General features: G+C 40.9%; 3 protein-coding genes across 3 annotated transcripts; 1 reads left to right on the top strand and 2 right to left on the bottom strand.

Annotated features, from left to right (window-relative positions):
• Positions 1 to 4,192: 4,192 nt before the first annotated feature.
• Positions 4,193 to 8,860, bottom strand: dhrs13b.2 (dehydrogenase/reductase (SDR family) member 13b.2). The gene is made up of 8 exons (XM_042413909.1): positions 8,588 to 8,860; positions 8,087 to 8,263; positions 7,735 to 8,010; positions 7,095 to 7,424; positions 5,810 to 6,157; positions 5,610 to 5,702; positions 5,391 to 5,410; positions 4,193 to 5,266 (listed from the first exon to the last, which is right to left on the bottom strand). The coding sequence occupies exons 1-8, from the start codon at positions 8,706 to 8,708 to the stop codon at positions 5,252 to 5,254; spliced, it is 1,380 nt and encodes a 459-aa protein (XP_042269843.1). The 5' UTR covers positions 8,709 to 8,860; the 3' UTR covers positions 4,193 to 5,251.
• A 108-nt stretch (positions 8,861 to 8,968) lies between these two features.
• gemin4 (gem (nuclear organelle) associated protein 4) lies at positions 8,969 to 16,433 on the top strand. Its single transcript, XM_042413908.1, has 6 exons — positions 8,969 to 9,249; positions 10,317 to 12,344; positions 12,836 to 12,992; positions 13,091 to 13,361; positions 15,117 to 15,866; positions 15,965 to 16,433. Exons 1-6 carry the CDS (start codon positions 9,228 to 9,230, stop codon positions 16,184 to 16,186), a joined length of 3,450 nt encoding a protein of 1,149 aa, XP_042269842.1. The 5' UTR covers positions 8,969 to 9,227; the 3' UTR covers positions 16,187 to 16,433.
• Positions 16,434 to 16,523: 90 nt separating this feature from the next.
• Positions 16,524 to 19,887, bottom strand: LOC121898646 (TLC domain-containing protein 3A-like). Its single transcript, XM_042413910.1, has 5 exons — positions 19,584 to 19,887; positions 18,740 to 18,823; positions 18,365 to 18,584; positions 18,147 to 18,242; positions 16,524 to 17,587 (listed from the first exon to the last, which is right to left on the bottom strand). The coding sequence occupies exons 1-5, from the start codon at positions 19,703 to 19,705 to the stop codon at positions 17,291 to 17,293; spliced, it is 819 nt and encodes a 272-aa protein (XP_042269844.1). The 5' UTR covers positions 19,706 to 19,887; the 3' UTR covers positions 16,524 to 17,290.

The raw sequence follows: 19,887 nt of genomic DNA, 5'->3' as shown, positions 1-19,887 counted from the left end.
CTGGTTAGACCACAGCGGGCCCCGTGCAAGAACAACTCATACGAACTGATTTGTTCTTAAGTTGCACAAATGAGTGACTTAAGAACACTTGTAGCATTCATCGATTTTCTCCAACACATCCTCATAATTAAACAACCACATAGATTCATTGTACCTGCACCCCATAATGACCCATAACCTCCTAAGACCTGGCAATTCATTTTTGTCCTCTGTGGGGGACATGAGTTTGAGACCTCTAAATCAAGCACCATTTATGCGATCTAATTGAGTCCTACTGTACTGTCAAGAGGACATCCTGGGCTTTCTAGTGATGCCACAGTTGTGGGGGGTGTGGCTAAGAGAGCAACAAGGGAGGTAAGTATCAATTTTTTGCAGATATTATGTTTCAGTTGTTAATAATGAAATTGTTTCTTCAATATGAGAGTCTTAGCTTAAATTTAGTAAGATCTCAGAGATGTACAGTAACTTAAACCCTCAACTTTTATTCAATGTCCTTTGTAGTGGACAGCAGGACTTACTAACTCACATTTTTAACCAATGTCCATACTTTCAGGTCACTTTCCCCTGTAACCTTAACCCTAACCGTACTCCAGGACCCTCCAGGACCCCAGTGGAGGTCCTGAATTTTTGACCTATACTGACATTTTTTTTTGTGAGGACAGGTGGATTTTCTCATACTTAGAATTTTCTCTTAGGTATGAACGAAATTTATGAGTGGAGCCTTGGATTGAGTGGATTATGCTAATGATCACATCTCACGAATATGCACCTATTCATGAGCAGGTGGCATTCATCAGGCTGAAACAAGCGATTTACGACAGGTTCAGGCAGTTAGGAGAGTTTGTTGAATCCGACTTGGAACACTCGCAAGAGCAAACCTCACAGAGAAAAGTAAAAGAGTTCTAGGATAAGAATACGAAAATGTTCTTGCATGAAGCCCAACGTCTTGTTTCTTTTTTTTTTTACATGTGTTAAACACAGAAAATGGAACTGTGATGGCTTTGAACTTGTTTAAAGGGATCTTTGACAGAGTAGTAATGTAACATATCACTTTTGCTGTTGAGTAATTAGTAAAGTAACATGAGTATGTAATGTGTAAATGATTACATTTTTCAAGTAACTTGCCCAACACTGGTCATAAAGAGGCCCAGAAGTTTGTACAGATGGAGAAGAAAAACCTTACATATTTTCATATTCACTGACAAGGTCACAAATGGTTTTCCTCAGGTTCTGAGGCTGTTTGTGGTCGAAATGTTGTCATGTCCATGTAGATTAGAAGAAGATCTGAGAACTAGGTAGCTCTATACTGGTATTTTTTCCCTTTTTTGTGCAGATTATTAATCCAACACCTGCAAGGACTCGATGGTGCATGTGCCCTCTGATGATTACCTAACCTTATACATAGTTCACCTGCCATAACTACAATCTTTCCCCAGCTGTAACCACACCATACGTGCCATGTGCAGGTGTTATAGAAAGAGAGAATTTTAAAAATGCTGGTGTTGGATGTTATTAAAAATGTTGTCAGTGAACTGAGCCAATATTGACATTCTTGTCTGGCAATAGGATTGACAAAATAAAGTGAAATGCCTCAAAATGTAAGTAGAAACTATGTGAGCAAGAATGTGTCTGATTAGAAAGCAACATGCTGGAGGTGGACAAGTTCAAAGTTTACCCAAACAAGCACAAAATGTCTACAATAAGATATTATGAGATGACAAAAACTCTAATTAACCCTTAAATTCCCACCCACAAAAAATGGATGGTCTGCCTAAATGTAAACATGGGCATTCCACACAAAGAGCTGCTGCGCCATAGTACAACCCCATGAAAGCAGCTAGCATGGCTGAAGAGCCTCAGTCTTGTTAACTGTAACTACTGACACATCTGTGTCCTGGTCATAAATACATTTCATCATCAAATCATAAAAGTGGATTGTGATCTTTTATTTACACACCTTCAGACATGTCCTGACTTTGCTGGTTACCCATAAACAGCAGCCTCCTGATTAAACTGAGCTAATTGTTCTCTGTTCAATTACAACATCCAGGAATCAGAGTGTGTTTTGTTCAGTGTATCTACAGTGAAATCAACCCACCTCAAGCACCAGCCCTGGCTTGTCTCCAGTCTTACAAATTGGCTCATTGTCTTAAGATCAGTGACTGGATTAAGTCACTGTAACTATGCAGGGCTGATGCAACATGTAGTTTCTCAACTGTCATGTTGGTTTCTCTGTTTCTTCCTGTCTGTAAACCTCCATTCAAAAGTTGGGACTAAATCAGCCCCAGAGAGGCTGTCTATGGTTGTTTTTTGAGGACTGATATCAATATACTTTTCCCGCTGAAGCTGCCACTGCCAAGATTTCCTATTTTCATTAGTTTAAAATTAAAATGTGTTCCTGCCAAGTGTAGTATTCAGTTACCCCAGTATTTTAGTCTTGTCATGGTAGGAAAGTATCTGAAACAGCACGACCACTAAAAAAAGGATGAAGTTACATAATCTGTGTACAATCTTCTGTAATATTACACTTATTAAATAGCATGATGTGAATTATTTAAGAGTGTTATTCCATTTTGTGTTTGGCAAAATATTTTGGATATATAGATCATGTAGTTATGTTGAAAGGCTTGGTCTTATTTGTACTGTAATTCTCTCAGGAATGAGGTGTCACATTTCAATAAACTGTATGGCATTAATTTTATTGTATTAGTACAATTATTGTATACAAAAATGTATACATCAATACATTTAGATGCCTTTTTTGTCCTCTACTGTGTGTTTTACATCATATGTCAGCTGATCAGTCTTAGGGCAAAATCAGCTGTATCGATTTCTGGCACAAAAGATTGCTTTACGGTACAAAACAGAACTAGCCTTTTTATTTGGAAATGGTAAAGGGTTTACCATTTGTCACAATTTTTGCTAGTTATTGGTCAAAGAGAGGCAACTCTTTGCAAATACCTTTGCCACAACAACTTTAAAATTTGATAATATGTCCATGTTGTGTTGAGTGCTTGTCGCACCGCCCCCAGTTGGCCAAAAAAATATCAAGTGATGCTGGTTTATTGCAACAATGATTCTCAAAAAGAAATTAAATGAAACATTGAGAGACAAAGTTTTGTTCAAAAAAGTGGCTTTGTATTCTGAGAGGGAAGTTAGGACACCTTTGATTAAGCTTCTATCCAAAGTCGGGGCCATTTCATGAAGCAGAAGATTACTGGCAATGAAAACCTGTTGGAAAAATCGTTTCCAACATGTTGATCATCTATGAAAATACAGAGAATATAAAAGAAATTGATAATATCCTCTTTAGAGCTGACAGCAGTGGGGATTATGGGAAATGTGGTTTAAAGACTCTGTCACTAATATTGCCTCTGACGTGAGGTCAAGAATTCAATTGTCTCTCAAAATTAATTTTTATTCATGATAAACATACCAAGGTTTCAGAAAATGCTACTTTATCTTGAAATGATGGCTGTGTACATGAAGGCAACAGCTACTGATCCTAGAGTTGTTTGTGTTGTTGGGTAGTCCTCACTGAATTTTTATTACAATATCTTGTTCTTTTCTGTTCTTGTATTTCTGTAAAGAACATCAAATGTCAAGTCTGTTGTTTTAATCAATTTCCTTTTCTTCTCCTGTCTCCCTGACTCACTCTCCTCGGTCAGAAAGACAGGTAGAGTGTGGTCTGCTTTGTTTGTCTTCTCTGAAGAGTTGTGATCAAACTCGGGCCACACACACTCTCTCTTACCCCTTAAGGCACAGAGCGCTGGCAGCACACACAAACACACATCTGGTATCAGTCTAACTAAAGCTCTGTTTATCCCCGTAAATGGACTCCTACCTGACTGACCGGTTTGGCTGTCCTCTCTATGGACTCCATCTTCTCCCTTTGTCAGTCCGCTTCAAAGCTGACGGCTGACATATACGAGCAGTGTTTGAGGGTGTTTTACAAGGATGTTTTTGTGTGTGTGTTTGTAATGAGAGGGACAGAGAAAAGGAGAGCACAGAGAGAAAGTAAAGTAAAAGGAAAGAATATTTCTAGGGGTTCACTCTGAGTTTTACTGGAGGCTTTGATTTTTCTTGTGTGTATGCGGAGTTGAGTGTGGGTGTAAGAGATAAAGCAACATAAAGAGAAAGAGCACAGAGAAATATGTTCTCTGTTACATTCTGATGAATGAAGAAAAACACGTTCCTTTCTCCAAGAAATTTTTAATATCACTCACATGTAGCCAAAGATAAAGACAAAAACTCTGGTAATGTAGTACCTTATCAAATTATTAATAATTGATATCAAATTATAGATGAGGTATTATATAATGTTTATTAACAGTATGTGGCATTTATTCTTCTTCAGTATTCATTTAAAGGCATTATTAGATTCATTGATGGGTGTATTACATTTAGAGTCAAATTTAATTATTACATTGTCCAACAATCTGGTTTTGTGAAATTTTAGACTTACCGCAGCTGTATTACATTGCATTGTGACTAATTATTGCATTATCAGCAACTAGAAGGCAACTGTTATCAACGGCCAGTGGGACTGGTGTTTAGTGATGACTTGATATAGGCCTTTTAACAGCAGACATTTTGACTTGTTACAGTAGAACAAATCCAACAGTTTACAGCCATGCTAGCAGCTCTGTGACTTGAGCTAAAAGCTCACATCAGCATGCTTATAGTGATAATGCTAGTAAAAACTTCAGCAATTCATCCAACCTCATGGTGGCGAAAGAGAAAAAATCAGGGGATCGCCAGAGTCAGCATGATTCATCCTCTGGGGACCATGAATGTCTGTACAAAATATCATAACAATCCATCAAATGAGATGTTTTGACAATATTTCGCTAGCATGGCTAAAAGACACAGATGTTACTAGTATCATAAACGATGTCTCTGTTTATTCAAGCCTGCCTGTTTCAGTGTGACAATGAGGCAGCGTTAACTAGGAGCATGACCTTGAAACTGAGGCGGCTAAATGGAATTCAGCTTATTATTTATGCCTGAGCATTTCCTACAGTGACATGATGAAAAAGGCCTTTTCTCATCAATAGTTTTTAGCATCAGCAAAATCAAAGCAGAAAGTAAAAAACCCATACATTTAGTTTCACAGAAACCCAAATTCATCTTTTCAAAAAACCAAAAAACAAACATCTAAGACATTCTAAAATAAAAACTAACGAGGGAGGAGGGTTGAGGGAGACAATCTGCCTTCACTGGTGTTCATGATGTTCTGCTTAGTCCGTCCTCAGTATGGTTTTTTCTGCTCAGGACAGACACAAACACACACATACACAGAGATTAAAGTGTGGTTTCCATTGATGGTGATGGTTAAATCAAAACTGTTAAGATTAAAGGGAACAAGTTATGTTTTCATGTCATCTTACCTGCACTGACCGCTTTCTTACTGTAGAGGAAATAAATGATAATAATTAGTCACTCTTGCATCAACACTTCATACGTGAAAATGATACAAACACAGTGGTTTTCACATATTTTCATGTCACTGACACATGAACACATTTGATCATATCTGGGCCCATATAGGACGATTGTTTCTTGGTTTGATTGTTTCAACCTGTTTGTATGAGGGTCTCCAAACTCACCTGAGTACAAGTAGAGCAGCAGCACACTCAGGATGACCAACAGTATGACCACAGTGAAGCAAAGAGTGAGGTAAAAAAGCCAGCTGACTGGTTCTGGGCCGATTAAACAGAAAACAGAGACATGAGGTGTCAGATATGTTCCTCTGCTGCCACTGTGTGGTAGCTCAGTGAACTGCAGTGACATCATATCCTCTTCTCACCTTCAACATTCAGAATGAAACTCTTTCTGATGGGCACTCGCAGGGACTGATGAGAGACGCTGCATATAAACTGCTTGCCTGAGTCCCTGAGCGAAGCCTGGAGGTAGAAGAAAGCCGAAAGCGAGAAGGTCTTGTCCGAGTTGTGTTTGTGGCTGGACAGCAGAACGTTCTGCAGCACCTTGGGGAGAGGAGCACCGACCCTCTGGCCTGCCACTGCCGGGTCCTGCTGATACCAAATTATCTCCACATCCAGAGGGTAGTAGCTCTCTGCCTCACAAACCACCTTCTGCTCCCCACCCTCCTGCAGTGAGAGAGTAGGTGCGACATTGAGGGAGACACGGGGAGGCTCTGAGGAGAGGAGGAGGAGAAAATAAAATTCAAGGCAGTTGCAGCAAGGGGTTCTCTGTCTTGAGTTTGTCTCAAGTGCCATTAGCCAATGCTGTGTGCAACATTCAGGGGGAAATTACGTCTCAAAATTTTAATTTCTGTTTTATATCATTATAAACCAAATATCTTTTTTTTTGCACAAACAAACTTGTTTTGTCCGAATTATGAAATTATGATGGCAATTTTTCACTATTTTATGACATTTTATAGGCTAAACTATTAATCAATTAATCAGAAGAATATTTGGGAGATTCAGAGATGAAGCTAGAGCGAGAAGGTTAGCTTAGCTTAGCACAAAGGCTGGAAACAGCTAGGCCTGGCTCTGCCCAAAGTAAAAAAAACACCAACCAGGTACCTCTAAAGCTCACTAATTATCACATCATAACTTGTTTGTTTAATCCGTGCAAAAAAACAAAATGTAAGACAAGTTGTTGTTTTATAGGTATGTATGTGCTGAGTTATTTTTTGAAGCAGTAACTTCCTGGACTTTTGTTGTCACCGTGCTGTGCAGTGTTACTAGTCTTTATGCTAAGCTAAGCTAACCATTTCCTGCCTCCAGCTTTATTTTTACCATACAGACATGAGTGGCATTGATCTTCGCAAATCTCATGTGTATTTCTCAAAACGTCGAACCATTCCTTTAAACTATGATAATTAACTGAGAAACAAGGGGAGTTCCAAAATAACTTCATTATTTCATTGATTCATTTCAATAATTGAACCTAAATCTATTGCTACTACTTGTATGACTACTGTACTACTGTGAATAATAATAATACATAGTAATAATTATGATGAAAGCAAACTCCATCTGCGGATGAAGACCATGAGATGAAATTGAAAGCTAAAAAAAAGCTAATTAAGTGGATACTAGTATAATGTCTTGACTCTTTCTCACCTTCGATATGCAGACTTATATCCAGACTGCCGAACAGCGGCATCACTGACACTGAACAAATGTACGTCCCTTCACTGCTCATCTTGGAGAAGGGGAGTATATAAGAAGCGTCCCCGTCTGCGAGACTCCTCAGCCCAACCCCAGTCCCCCGAGTCTGCCCTGAGCGGCTGGTATGGCTGAAGAGTTCGGTTCTCTCTCCTCGATTTTGCAAGTGCCACTCCACGGTGATGTTTGGTGCCTTGTGGTCGACGGCAAAGTGGCAGTGGAGCTTTTGTTGGGACCCCAGGTTTGCTTTCACTGATGGAGATTGTGTTTTCATGACCATGGCAACTACAAAAGGAAAAGTGATAAGACAGAATGAAACAGAGATACATTTTAGCTCTTGGACATGAACACAAGTTTTGATCAAACTGAGACATTGAACTGATATTAATTACATGTTATTTTGTGGAAACAAACTACGTGTGGAAATATAACTTTTTGATCAGAGCCCATGATACAAGTGTGCCATAATAATGTCCCCTTGATGATTACTCTGGGCTTCAGTTTGCCATCAACTAAAAACAGAATTGTTTATCTAAACATTATCATATTGACTATAAGTAAAGTCAAAAATATTGTTACCAGCTGTAACTGTTACCTGTTGTGATGAGTATCTCTGTGTCGCCGATAGTAGACCAGCTGCGGTAGTCCTGCTGTCCAGAGGGCGGTTGGTGAGATGGGTGTCTGAGGAAGCTGGTGACGGTGAACAGGCCCTTGGTGTGTTTCAAGGTGCAGCTGAACCAGCGGTTGTACTCACTGGTCCCCTTTACAGGCCAGCGGACATGGATGCCTGCTGTGCTGTACCTACGGATCTCACACTCCAACTGATCTGCTTCCACACCCTCCACATACCGCCGCATGTCCAACTTGGATCCTACAACACAACAGAATAAAATAGAATAGAATAGAAAAGTTCTCAGGCTGTTGATCCTACAGGCTACAGGCCTTACCGGTGACCAGGAACGTGATGGCATGTGGATTAATAGGGGTGTCTCCTTTTTGACCAAACTGCAGCATAGCCTCTCTGTGGAGGTTCTGAGTCTCCGTGTGACCCTCATTATTCACAGACACATGTTCATCAGTGAACTGACAGGGCAGCCATGATACCTGATCGACGCACTGTACACCTGAGATACACACACACACACACACACACACACACAGACAGACAGACAGACAGACAGAGAGAGAAAGAGAAAGTATAGTATATAAGTATAAGTATAACCCTTTAGCAAGTATAGTATAGTGCAGCATAGTAAATATATAGTATAGTATAGTGAATAAATACAGTAGTATAGTATAGTACAGTTTAGTGAATATATCGTATAGTGTAGTTGTTTCGTTCCTGTTCCTGTAGTCTTATGTATTTTATGGCTGCAAAACACATACAAACTCGAAACATAAACTGCAAACCTCCTCAATCTGTAATAACGCTTCAAACAATGACTTACCTGCACATAGATACAAGTAAATAAGTATCTTTAAGATTAAACCCATGATTGTACATTGGTAGAAGCTTCTCCTTGTTGCTCGAGCACCACAGAGTTGGCAGTTACCGAGTTTCACTTTCATTTTAGAGGAAAAAAAACCGTCGTTTGCATGGGCGCATCACGTGTGAAGCAGATCACTGGAAAAATCTTTTCTAAAGTTAGATGGTATTTAACAGATATTTCCTTATGACAGCTTCTAAAATATTGAGCCAAATGAATATCTGAGTGAGCATTATTTACCAGGCTTCAGGTTTCGTTTTTGCGCCGCTAAACATGCAGTCCTGAGTGTGACCTGAGGTGGCGCTGTGAGTTCATATGAACACCTGAGAACGGCGGGTCTTTCTCTTGTCTGACGTCACGCTGCTGCAGAACAGCGGAAGCGCTTTATACGAAATGTTGACATGCTGCTGAAAACCTGTTCAGAGTTCCTCAGGTTGACGGATTTTCAGCTGTATCGGCTTCATTGCTGTATGTCGTGAAGCACTGCTGGTTGAGTTTACTATATGGACTCTTCTGATTGTCACTCTGTGGTGCAGCTCATGAATAGGAATTGAAAACTTGACCAAAACTAGCAACAACCTGCATTTAGCTACCGGCAGCTATGACACTGATGATGGATAAAGGTAAGTTGGTTCACTTTTTGTATAATATCTCTTTAAACACGTTTATGCGGTAGAGTATGACACAACATTGAACTCTAAATCATTTATTTTAAATTTGCCATGTCACCATGTTTATATTTTTTCGCGAATTGAGATGAAACAGGTTCAGCAGATAAAACACAACTTAGTTGAAACAATATTAGTTTTAATCAGTAGTTCACATTGTTTTCTACCAGTTTACTTTGGAAGAAAACAAAACAACCAGATCCATCCAGTTTAATGTTGTTCTGAAGCAGGTTCTGTTTGTGTATTATTAGTCGAGGGCTGAATAGATAAGGGTGCAGCTAATTATTATTTGCCTTACTGACAAATCTGTTGAATAATGCCCATCATATGAATAATTGCATAGTCTGTAAAATGTCATAAAATGGAGTAAAATCCCAGAACCCTCATAACATCTCTAGATGTCTTGTTATATTTGATATACAGTAAAAAAGACCAACAAAAAATGATCCTTTGCTTGATAAATTACTTAAATCTATTGAGTATTAAAATGGTTGTCAGTGAATTTTCTGTCAATCCACTAATTGTTTTGGCACTAGAAAATTGAAGATTTATAAAATGTGTCAAGACATATTTTTCCAGGTATATATTTTTAATGATAAGTAAAACAACAATAAATCATTTTTTTAAAATAAGGTTTGACACAACGTATAACTTTATATAACAACCTGCACTTAATGGTAGATTATTAATAAATGTTGGTGTGTTAACACCCCTGTCCTTTTATCTGTGGAGCTCTTAAATAAGCCTTTACAAAGAAGACATTGTGACATGTTTCAGTAGGAAAAGCACAGGTGTAAATAATAAAACGAGTGACAGCTGAATTCATTTAGCTGCATCAGTTTCAGGGTCCTGGTGTTGTGCATGCTGGTTCACCATCCCGCTGTCATGACTTATGGGGATATTTGAAAAGAGCCATTGTTTATATTATTAGTGACACATTAGCTGGCAGTGCATTCCTTCTCTGAATGAATTAAATATTGCTCCTTGCCATTGCTTTGATGTCTGTTTTCTTTTGCTTTCAGATTCGGCCGTTCTTCAGGGTGCTTTCCTACTGGCTGATAAACTGTGTCTCCCTTCTTCCCTGTCCTCCCTTCAAAAAGCTGACTGGAGCAGGGTGGGGCATCCGGTCCTGGCAGCAGTCAGAGAAATCTGCGGCCAGGAGGAACTCGGTGGTCCTCCCAACAGCAGGGCTGCCTCCTGGAAAAAGAAATTAGTTTGTGTTGTGTGGTTGAAGCTGCTGTGCAGGGAGACTGGAGAGGACGTTGAGACGGCGTGGAGGGAGAACCCTTTCTTCCCTCTCCAGAACGCACTCCCTGAGGTCAACCATGTCGTCCTCCTGGAACTGGTAAAGTCCATGTCAGCTTCAAAGATATTTGCGCATCTCCTCCTGTGTCTTCCTCAGTCTCAGATCTGCTGCGAGCTGGAAAGGCTGACGCAACATGTGAAGAGCAGCCCTACAAGCGAGGATGATGTCCGCCTCTTTCTGGAGCTGTGGTGGGAACTGTGGAAAGGCAGAGATGAGCGGACAGCAGGGGGAGAGGAGAGTATAGAGATGATGTTCGCTAACCAGTTTGCTCGTCTCACCACCAAGACCGCCAGTATGTCCCCTCAAGCCGCCAAGAGGTTTAAACTAGACACATCAGCATCATCGCCAAACACTGACATCCTGTACATTCTCCTTCACACACTGAAAGACTTAAGAGATCACATATCTACAACAGACCTCTGCCTCCACGCCCTCGCCATCTCTCTTGATGTTCTTTACACGTCCTTCCTGATAGAACGAGCGGTCAAGCTTCCAACTGAAGAGAAGATGCACATCCTGTCTAAAGCTGTCATCATCAGAGAAAAGAACAATGAGAAACTCAGTCCTGAACTCATTCAGGAGGTTCAGAGAGACCTCAGTACCTCTTACACCCCATCTCGGTTTCAGCCTAGTCAGATGAAGCTAACTGAAGCCTTGCAGATTGTTATAGAACTTGCACAGTTTTGGCAAAACAGTGGGTTTCTGAAAGTGTGTGACAACTCTAATCCCAGTTACTCTGCATTCAAACTACAGCAAAGTGCCCAGAGAGTCCTGACAGCTGTAGAGGAAGCTGACGTGCCTGAAGCTATGACAGAAATGGGTGTTAAAGAGGCTGTGAAGAATGTGCTGAGAGGTTTGTTGGAGTCTCTGTCCTTCCCTGCCATAGAGAGCACCCCTGAAGTGAATGTGAGGGTCACCACAACCATCATCAGTCACCGTCTGGAGGACTATCACTACTTTGCAGTGTTATTTGCCCGTGAGAGGAGCTGGGCGGACTGTGATGAGCACTGGTTGGACTGCCTGGAAAAGAACCAAGCGGCCTTCCAGCATCACGACACGCTGATGAAACTCTCCTCCACCCTGACAAGTAAACTCCACAGCGAGGGCTCCACTGTGAGCCAGTGCAGGAAGCTGATGAAAGTCGTTGCAGACATTTTCTCTGCGCTTTCCTTAGAAGATAAGAATAAAGCGTTGGCTGCCATGCTCAGACTGTCCAGCAGGGGGTTCTTCGGGGGCTCCGTTCCCTCCACTGTGACTGACGGGTTTGAGCAGGAGCTCAACATGGCCTTCAACTGCATCATCCAAGGAGGGGGTGGAGCACCAGCAGCAGCGCTGCAGGGCAACCTGAGCACAGCTGTCTCTTTAGTAGCGAGAGTGGCGTTTCAGAACCCAGAGGCCACTTTGAGGTCTTGCTGCCATTCAGCAATTTTCAATAAAGGAGCTTTTGCTCTCATGGCTAAGATCCTGCAGCAGCTGCCTGGACTCAGAGGACAGAGGGAAAGAAGAGGAGCAGATGAGAACATAGACAGAAGAAGGGGTCCTATGAGTAGTAGCGGTCTACTCTGCTGGTGTCTACAGGAAGTGATCAGGACCAGGTCATTGTCAGACAATGAAAAGGATCAGTTCCTCAAGTTTCTGGGTCTGCTCATGATGCCAGTCATGACAGTTGAGGGAGAAGAAAAGAGGTTTCTGTCACCTCAGGAAGTCGTGAATACCTTCGTCCTGCCTAACCTCTCCTCTATGGGTGAGCGTCCTCTGATGTTTTGATTTAAAACTTAGTAACCTGCTAGCTCATCTCTTTCCATGTTTAAATGTTAGTTTTGGAATCTTCTGTGTAAAAAGTGCACTTAGGCAACTAGAAATGGGATCTTAGTGACACAGTTAAACCAATATGATGTTCATATTGAAGTATCTGCATTGGTTTGACAAAATAATCTTAACTAACCAGCTTTTTCTAAAGCTTTTGACCACATGTCACAGCCTTTATCAGCGAGTGACGTTTGCTCAGATGTCACTGGTTTAAACCAACAATGATGGTTGCAGTCAGTTATCATTATGAGATTTCTTTGTTCCTCATTTATCAATAATGGTATTTGCCTAAAAAGTCCAGTATCAATCAGACTGTACTTTAACATTCATCAGTATAGGTACTGGCCTTCAATACTGATGCTGGTCAAATCACAGGTGGAATTTTGAGCCTGTCTGTTCCAACATACCTCTCTGTATTCCCTCCAGGTCACAGCTCCGTTGATAAAGAGCTGAGTCTGCAACTTCTCCACACTGCCTTGTGTGTGGATGTCCATGAAGTGGCTTCTTCTCCTCACTGGGTGCTGGACTGCTCTCCGTTTCCTCTGCTCTACGTCCTGGCCCAGCTGCACAACCAGGCTCTCAGGTTGACCAAACTGTCCCCCTCTGTCTGTTCTTGTAGCTTTAAATCCACATCCAGACGCTCATCATTATTCCACTGTTTTCTTTCTCAACATCTGCCAGGTGTTGGGAGCAGACACCAGAGGGTGCTGTTCACCACTGGTCCATGGACACCAAGGAGCTGCTGGTGTCAGTGCTGACCTCACTGGGGCAGGTGGTGGGTGCAGAGGTGGCGGCGGTCCCCAGCAGCTGGTCCAGAGCTCTGTTCTGGCTCTACAACAAGATGGAGGAGCTGGACTGGACGGTCCGCTTCCACCTGAAACCTGTGTGGGGGGAACACTTCAAAAACGAGGTGCCCTCCTCACTGCTGACTGTGTGTGATCTACCTGAGCAGGTAGGAACTCCTCTGGAAATGTCCTGAGTGTCTTTCAAGGATGATATAGTTATGAATCAGACCAAACATGTCACCTTACATTGACAGCATTGTATAGAGTTCAAGTCCAGTATCAAATCTGAACCCTTTTGAATCCCAATTAGTCAATCAACAGAAAATTAATCGTCACAAAAATGGAACAATCAATTAATGGTTCATTTTTAAGCAAAAATGCCCAAAATTAATTAGTTTCAGCTTTTCAAATTGAATGATTGCACGTTTTTTGTTTGTTGTTGGTTTTATGTGATAACAAACAGAATATCTTCAGGTTTTAGACTGTTTGGACAAAACCAGCTATTAAAATATGTCAGATAGGGCTTTGGGAAATTTCCAAACAGTTAATCAAAAACAATAATCTGCAAATTATTCATTAGTCACAGCTCTAATATGAAATATTAAAATACTGTATGTATATCTGACACATTTAATTAACAACTGCAGCCCTCTGTGCTTCACCAGCTACTTACTGCTATTACTGAAGGTCCTGATTCAGAACTATGAAGCTGATCAGATTTAAATCAAAGTTGAACTGGAAGATTCTTAAATAGATGTGTGGTCATCAGATGATCATTTCTCTAGAGTGTTGCCACTGGATAAACACTGGATAAAGATATTTCACAATTTTACTGTAAATCAGAACCAACTGCTCTGGTTTACAGATGTAAATTCACAATCACATTTCAATCATTTCAAAGATTTGTAGTCACTGACTTAAGCAATACCCAATGTTCATAAATTCAGTGATTAAAAATGTGTTATTTTCAACCGTAGCAGTTTAATACAGCAGCTACAATGTTTAGTGTTTGTTGAAACATTAGTTCAATTTAACTTTGTGCTGATTTTGGATGCTGTTTGTGTTGCTGTTGAATTGTCAGGTGTTTCACTGACAGGTGTTTCTCATATAAAGTTGAATCAATATCTCTCTGAAACAAAACTGATCATTATAACCTTCATGAAGTTAGGATTTATTACAGCTTTCATTTTAGTTTTGTAGATCAAAGGCCTGAAGCAGCTCAGAGCCGCTGGGTTAGTTAAATGGTACATCTCAACACTGTGTATCGACATTTTATAAACAGTGATGGTTGTTAGTTTCAGTCTTAGTGGCTCAGTTGGTCTTTTCATTGCATGAAATATTGAGAGCTTGTAATATTCAGTGTGTTGACTACGTCTCCTTTGATATGCACAGCATTCACCTTGTTTTATTGGAACATATGAAGAAATTGAAAATTTACGAGAATGGTTAAAAATGTATGTGAAACAGTAAAATATTTATGTAAAGTAAAATATTTATGAGGAAAAAAATAGAAAATGTGCAAAGAAAATGTTTTTAAAAATGAGTTATGATTAGTTTTTTCTTCTAATGTTACTGATTTTGTTTTTCTATTAGTGGAAGTTATTCTCCTTGGTATCTTTGGTTTCAGTGTCTGACCAGGTTTTTTTTGAAACGGGTGAAACAGAATGAGGACTGAGTCTTCTTTGATGTGTACGGTTCCACCTTGTTTTCTTTGAACATCTCATGCATGTTCAGTACAGCTTCTGGATTCAGAGTCCAGCCAAGATCTCCTGTTGTTTATTTCAGATATGCAATAAAAACAATCTTTAAATAGTTCATGATAAGATGTGACGAACAGGAAGGTTTGTTTTTTATTTCGCTTTCTGTGCCAAATCATTCCTGCTAATACATCTAGTTTGTGGTCCTGTCTCTGTCCTCTGCAGGAGTGGTCAGGTTTGGATCTGCCCCAGTATGGCCAGGGCACTGGTCTCTTGGCCTGGATGGAGTGCTGCTCTTTATCCGACTCTCTACGGTCCACCATGCTGTCCCGTCTCTCTCTGGACCAGAGCCGGCCCGACCATGTCGGCATGTTCAGCAAAGGCCTGCTGGTGGCCCTGACCCAGGCACTGCCCTGGTGCTCCGTCTCCCAGTGGAGCCGTCTGCTGGGAGCCTTGAAGGAGCTGATCGCCTCGGGTCGCCTCTACGTCCCCTTCTCGCTGGAGTACGTGGACTTCCTGCCCCTTCTGGATCTGAGGAGGTTTTCATGTGAGCTCCGCCTGTCAGTGCTTCTGCTCCGGGTCCTACAGCTGCTCTGTGGCTCCAGCTGCTCTCACTGGCTGTCAGTGGACGGCTGGGCCCATGTTGGCAGGTTATACGCTCACGCTGTGAGGGAGATGATGAACTCACTGAGAGCCAAGCTGCCTCTCCCTTCATCTGGTACTTCAACTGTCTCTCCTACAGGCTCTGCTTCAACTCCTCCTAAAACACCAGCGTCCAGAGACTCCAGTCTGTCCTGCACTGCAGTCAAAAGTCCTAAAGTGTCCAAAGACTCTTTAAAAGATGTCAAACAAGTTGAAGAAGATTCACCTCTGAAATCAAAAGCGTCACAAATGGAGGAAGAGGTAGAGACATTTCCCAGCCAGGAAGTCCTTTTTGTTCTCAGCCAGCTCTTCTGTCATGTTCAGCACATCCAGGTATGAATTATTAACATATAATCAGTTTAAAACCAAAACACCTGTATTTTAGCTCTAAGGTGTCTATAGATGATCTCTCTCTTTGATGTTGTTCTCAGGTGATGATGCCAGGAGGCCAGTGTGAGCCTCTGTTCCTGTGCAGTCTGGAGATCCTCAGTCACTACGAGGCCATCATGGCTGCCTTTCCAGACAGCAGCAGCCCGCTGGAGAGCGACAACACCAGGCACTTCTTGTCCACCATCACAGACAATCTGGAGAACCAGGAGATGAAGGCTGTACTGCAGCAGAAGATCGCTCAGCTCGTGTCATCTGCTGCCTGATCATTTTTGTTTCTTCATCTGTAGTTTACTGATGTAGGATGCAGATTTTCTTAAACGTGTGTAAGAAGCTCTTATCTGCTACTTTAAATGTGAAAAAACTGTCTGTAGATTTTGAGCATGTTTGGTGAGAAACTATATGATTTCAGTTGTCAATGTCATACTCTGCACTCAGCTAACTGAACCCAGACATGATTATTAAGTGATGAGTTTGGAATCTGGGGGAATAAAAAGCCATTATTTCACAGCAGATGTCAGTAATTCTCATTTCTACTCTGAAATTGAACTGTTAGAGGCTTCTGATCAGTAATGTGGTAGCTGAGATAGTGTGGTAATCTGACCTTGAGGGTAAATTTGCAATTTCATCACAAATGTTTCCACTTTACACCCGGGGCACTGTGGTACATGTATACATTAACCCTGCGTACCCACTCACTGTCATATCAAGAATTACTATTAATACGATAAGAATTTTATTAATTTAAAAGTCATTGTTTAATTTACACAAAAATATTCTCTGCAAAACAGTAAAGCTTAAACAATGTAAAATACAAGCTATAACAAAACATTTAAGGCAGTCTTGTAACATAGTAACAGCTGACAAACACGTCCTGAGAGGAAACATGAACACTGCAAGTCAACAGTTAATTACAGAATTCACAGATTATAAAATACATAATGTAGTGCACAACAAACAGCTGCTGACTCAGTACAGTGATGTATCAAGGAGATAAAGAGAGAAAAAGGTCATGATGTTTTAAGAAAAAAGTTGTAATAATTTGATGGAAAAGTCAATATTTCAAGGAGAAAATATGCAATATCTCAAGAGTAAAGTCAAAATTTTATGAGAAAAATGTTATGTAAGGAAGGAAAAAAGTCAGAATCTCAAGAAGTCGTCATATTATTTAATTAGTACGTAAGATTTTTGGGAATAAAAAGTCAGACGTACAAAAAAGTAACTTTCTCTCATAAAATTAAAACTTTATTCTCATAATATTACAAGTTTGTTCTCAAAGTCTCAGTCTTTTATTTCTACTAGTTGCTGTAACCCTCCTTGATATTTGTTCTCGGTGTCTAACCGGGTTATTTTTGAAACGGGTGGACTCTTCAGTCTGTCCTTGGCTTGTCTTTGTGTCCGTCTCCCTTCCCTCTCCTCTGTCTCAGGTAGAGTCTCTTAGCTTTCTTCAGCAGGAGGATAAACCAGTAGATCTGAGGAGCCAGGATCACCAGGTTACCCACGTTGCACTGCAGAGGCAGATGGAGGGGCACTCTGTGCAGGGGGATCCCAAACTGCCGGCCGTACATCCAGTACATGAAGGGGAAGACCAAGATCCGACACGTGAAGAAACTCATGAGGACAAGGATGCCATTGATTCTGTGCAGCCTGGTGTCATCGAGGCCCAGCTGGATATCAGAGACATGAGAGAGAGAGAGAGGAAACAAGAGACAGAAAGAATGTGAACAGTTGAGCAGAAGAACTGAAATCATCCAAGTAAGTAGTTTATAAAGTAGTTTATAAAGTATCTAGAAGTTGTGAAGAGTAGGCAGAGGTTTGGTGTGAATACACTATCATATTATCATATGCAACTGCCTAGTACAGAGTTATGATCATAGATAGGTTCCTACTACTCTAAATAAAGCCTACATTTTAATGATGTCTCTTACTTGTTACACTGGCTGGTAGCTAGTGAGAAAAACAAGAACATGTCTAACTTTTTTTTGGTGATTTGGAAGTTGGAACAGTCTGTTTTGTTTGTTGCATTTTTAGTATCTGAAATACCAGTTTATACCACCACTGCGGTATAAACTGGTATTTCAGCATCTGTTAGTTTCAACCAGCTGATGTCACATTTTTGTGTGAGCCAGAAATAAGACAATCCCTAACTCCATATAGACACATTATTACAGGTTGTCGTTGAGCTCTGACAGTCTAGGTAGGGAAATTGGGATACAACAACAGCACCTGGATGAGGATCTTTCCTATAGAGACGAAGGGAGTGCTGAACTCTGTGGTGAAAAGGCACCCGATGAAGAAATCACCTAGTCCTCTTCTGAAGAACTGAAAGTCAAGACACACTGTTCAGTCAGCAGCATTTATATAGGTGTGTGTGTTTATATGAAACACATCACATGATGCATAAACACACAGTGAATATGACAGAGATCCCTGCCTGTTCTTACCAGAGTGATGGGCATGAAAATGAGAAGCAGCGCTGCGTGATGGAGGACCAACATCCAGTCCTTGATAAGGAAAGCCTTCACTGTCTGCAGAGAGTGGCTGCTGTATGAACCAGCATGACCTTTGACCCTCTGTATGTGGTAGTGGCTCAGATACATGGCGTAGATGTCATTGGCCATATAGGAAGCTCCAAACAAAGCAAACCCATTGGCCAGCCAGTGACTGTGTGTGGTGAGACAGTTCACATGCAAAGAAACATTTATGATATATTGACATAAAACATTAGAGGCATAATGTGTGACTTCAATGGCAAAATCCTCTTTCCTCTATTCTGGTACAGTATATCTGCCATATTTAACGGAGTAGGTGACTCCTACCTGTCAGTCATCACATCCCGGCATGATGTCACAACTGTAACTCCAGCTGCAGTAGCCAAGGATGCATGGATGGCAGAAACCAACCTGAAAAACAGCCTAAGTGTCAACATGTCACCTAAATAAAATGGAATGAGAAGATGTTGTCTTTAGACAATCACGTGAAACTGCATTTATATACACCAAACGTATTTAGCACCAATGCATACACCATAAAATATTACTGAAGCACTTAAATCAGTGGTTCTCAAAGTGGGGTCTGGTGGAGGAGGTTCCAGGGGGTCCCCAGCAAAATGGGGAATAATTTATTTTCACAATATTCCATCCACAAATAACACAATGACACAATGTATGACTGTTTTGTTCATGGGTTTCATTCACTTTCTGTAAAAAAAAAACCTAAAAAAAAAAACTCTAAAAGCAAAAATCATATCAAATGGGGGTCCATGGTCTAATTTGTGTCAGTTTAGGGGTCCTTGACGTGAAACGTTTCGAGAATCACTGAGTCAATCCATTCATAGATTTAATTTGTTGTGTTCGACTTTAAAATTACACATGTGAGTGAATTACTGAGAAGTTCAGCTTTTTGCACTGGATCACACTGCTCACCGCCGCCCCCACTGTTAATCTATAAGAAGGAAATGCAAAAACTCTCTAAAATAAACTGGAAAATAAACCAGTGAAAACAGTCATTGGTTCATTATATGTGTGCCGAGTTTACCACCACATTACATTGACTATTATAGAGTAGTAGAGGAATCATTACAGCGTGTTTAAAGTGATCCATAAGCAAGAAAACATTAAATTGGCTGATATCTGAGTGAAGGTCGGCGGGTGTCGTGCTGACCTCTCACTGACAGAAACCACGTCGGCGTCACTCCACTGTGTGAAAGCAGATCTGAGCACCTTCCTGAACCCGCAGAAAAGTCCAGGAAACACTACAGCCCCGCACACAAAGGCGGTGAACATTATCTTCCTCTTCCTGCAGCCGCCGCAGCGCCCTCACAAACAAATAACGATCAATAATCCATAAGAAAAGAAGCCCTCAGAGAAAAACAGACAGCGGGACAAAAGTTAAAGCAGAAAACAGCTGACAGTTCATTACAACATCTCAGCTTCAGGATGTATTATGAGAATCACAAAGGTAAGTG

The sequence above is a fragment of the Thunnus maccoyii genome, chromosome 6 (genome assembly GCF_910596095.1).
Source record: "Thunnus maccoyii chromosome 6, fThuMac1.1, whole genome shotgun sequence".
In the NCBI taxonomy this organism is placed as follows: Eukaryota; Metazoa; Chordata; class Actinopteri; order Scombriformes; family Scombridae; genus Thunnus; species Thunnus maccoyii.
The sequence above is the reverse complement of the archived record's forward strand: the minus strand, read 5'-3'. Positions and strand labels throughout refer to the sequence as shown.

Bases quoted from the DNA above. Each gene is read 5' to 3' on its own strand.
- gemin4 (XM_042413908.1), top strand. From the start codon at position 9,228: ATGACACTGATGATGGATAAAG. The intron at 9,250-10,316 runs GTAAGTTGGTTC...TTTTGCTTTCAG, and splicing joins GACACTGATGATGGATAAAG to ATTCGGCCGTTCTTCAGGGT. The intron at 12,993-13,090 runs GTTGACCAAACT...AACATCTGCCAG, and splicing joins CTGCACAACCAGGCTCTCAG to GTGTTGGGAGCAGACACCAG.
- dhrs13b.2 (XM_042413909.1), bottom strand. From the start codon at position 8,708: ATGAAAGTGAAACTCGGTAACTGCCAACTCTGTGGTGCTCGAGCAACA. The intron at 8,011-8,086 runs GTAAGGCCTGTA...GTTGTGTTGTAG, and splicing joins CATCACGTTCCTGGTCACCG to GATCCAAGTTGGACATGCGG. The intron at 6,158-7,094 runs GTGAGAAAGAGT...TCCTCTCCTCAG, and splicing joins TATAAGTCTGCATATCGAAG to AGCCTCCCCGTGTCTCCCTC.
- LOC121898646 (XM_042413910.1), bottom strand. From the start codon at position 19,705: ATGTTCACCGCCTTTGTGTGCGGGGCTGTAGTGTTTCCTGGACTTTTC. The intron at 18,243-18,364 runs GTAAGAACAGGC...CTTGACTTTCAG, and splicing joins TTTTCATGCCCATCACTCTG to TTCTTCAGAAGAGGACTAGG. The intron at 17,588-18,146 runs GTGCTGTTGTTG...TCTGATATCCAG, and splicing joins TAGGAAAGATCCTCATCCAG to CTGGGCCTCGATGACACCAG.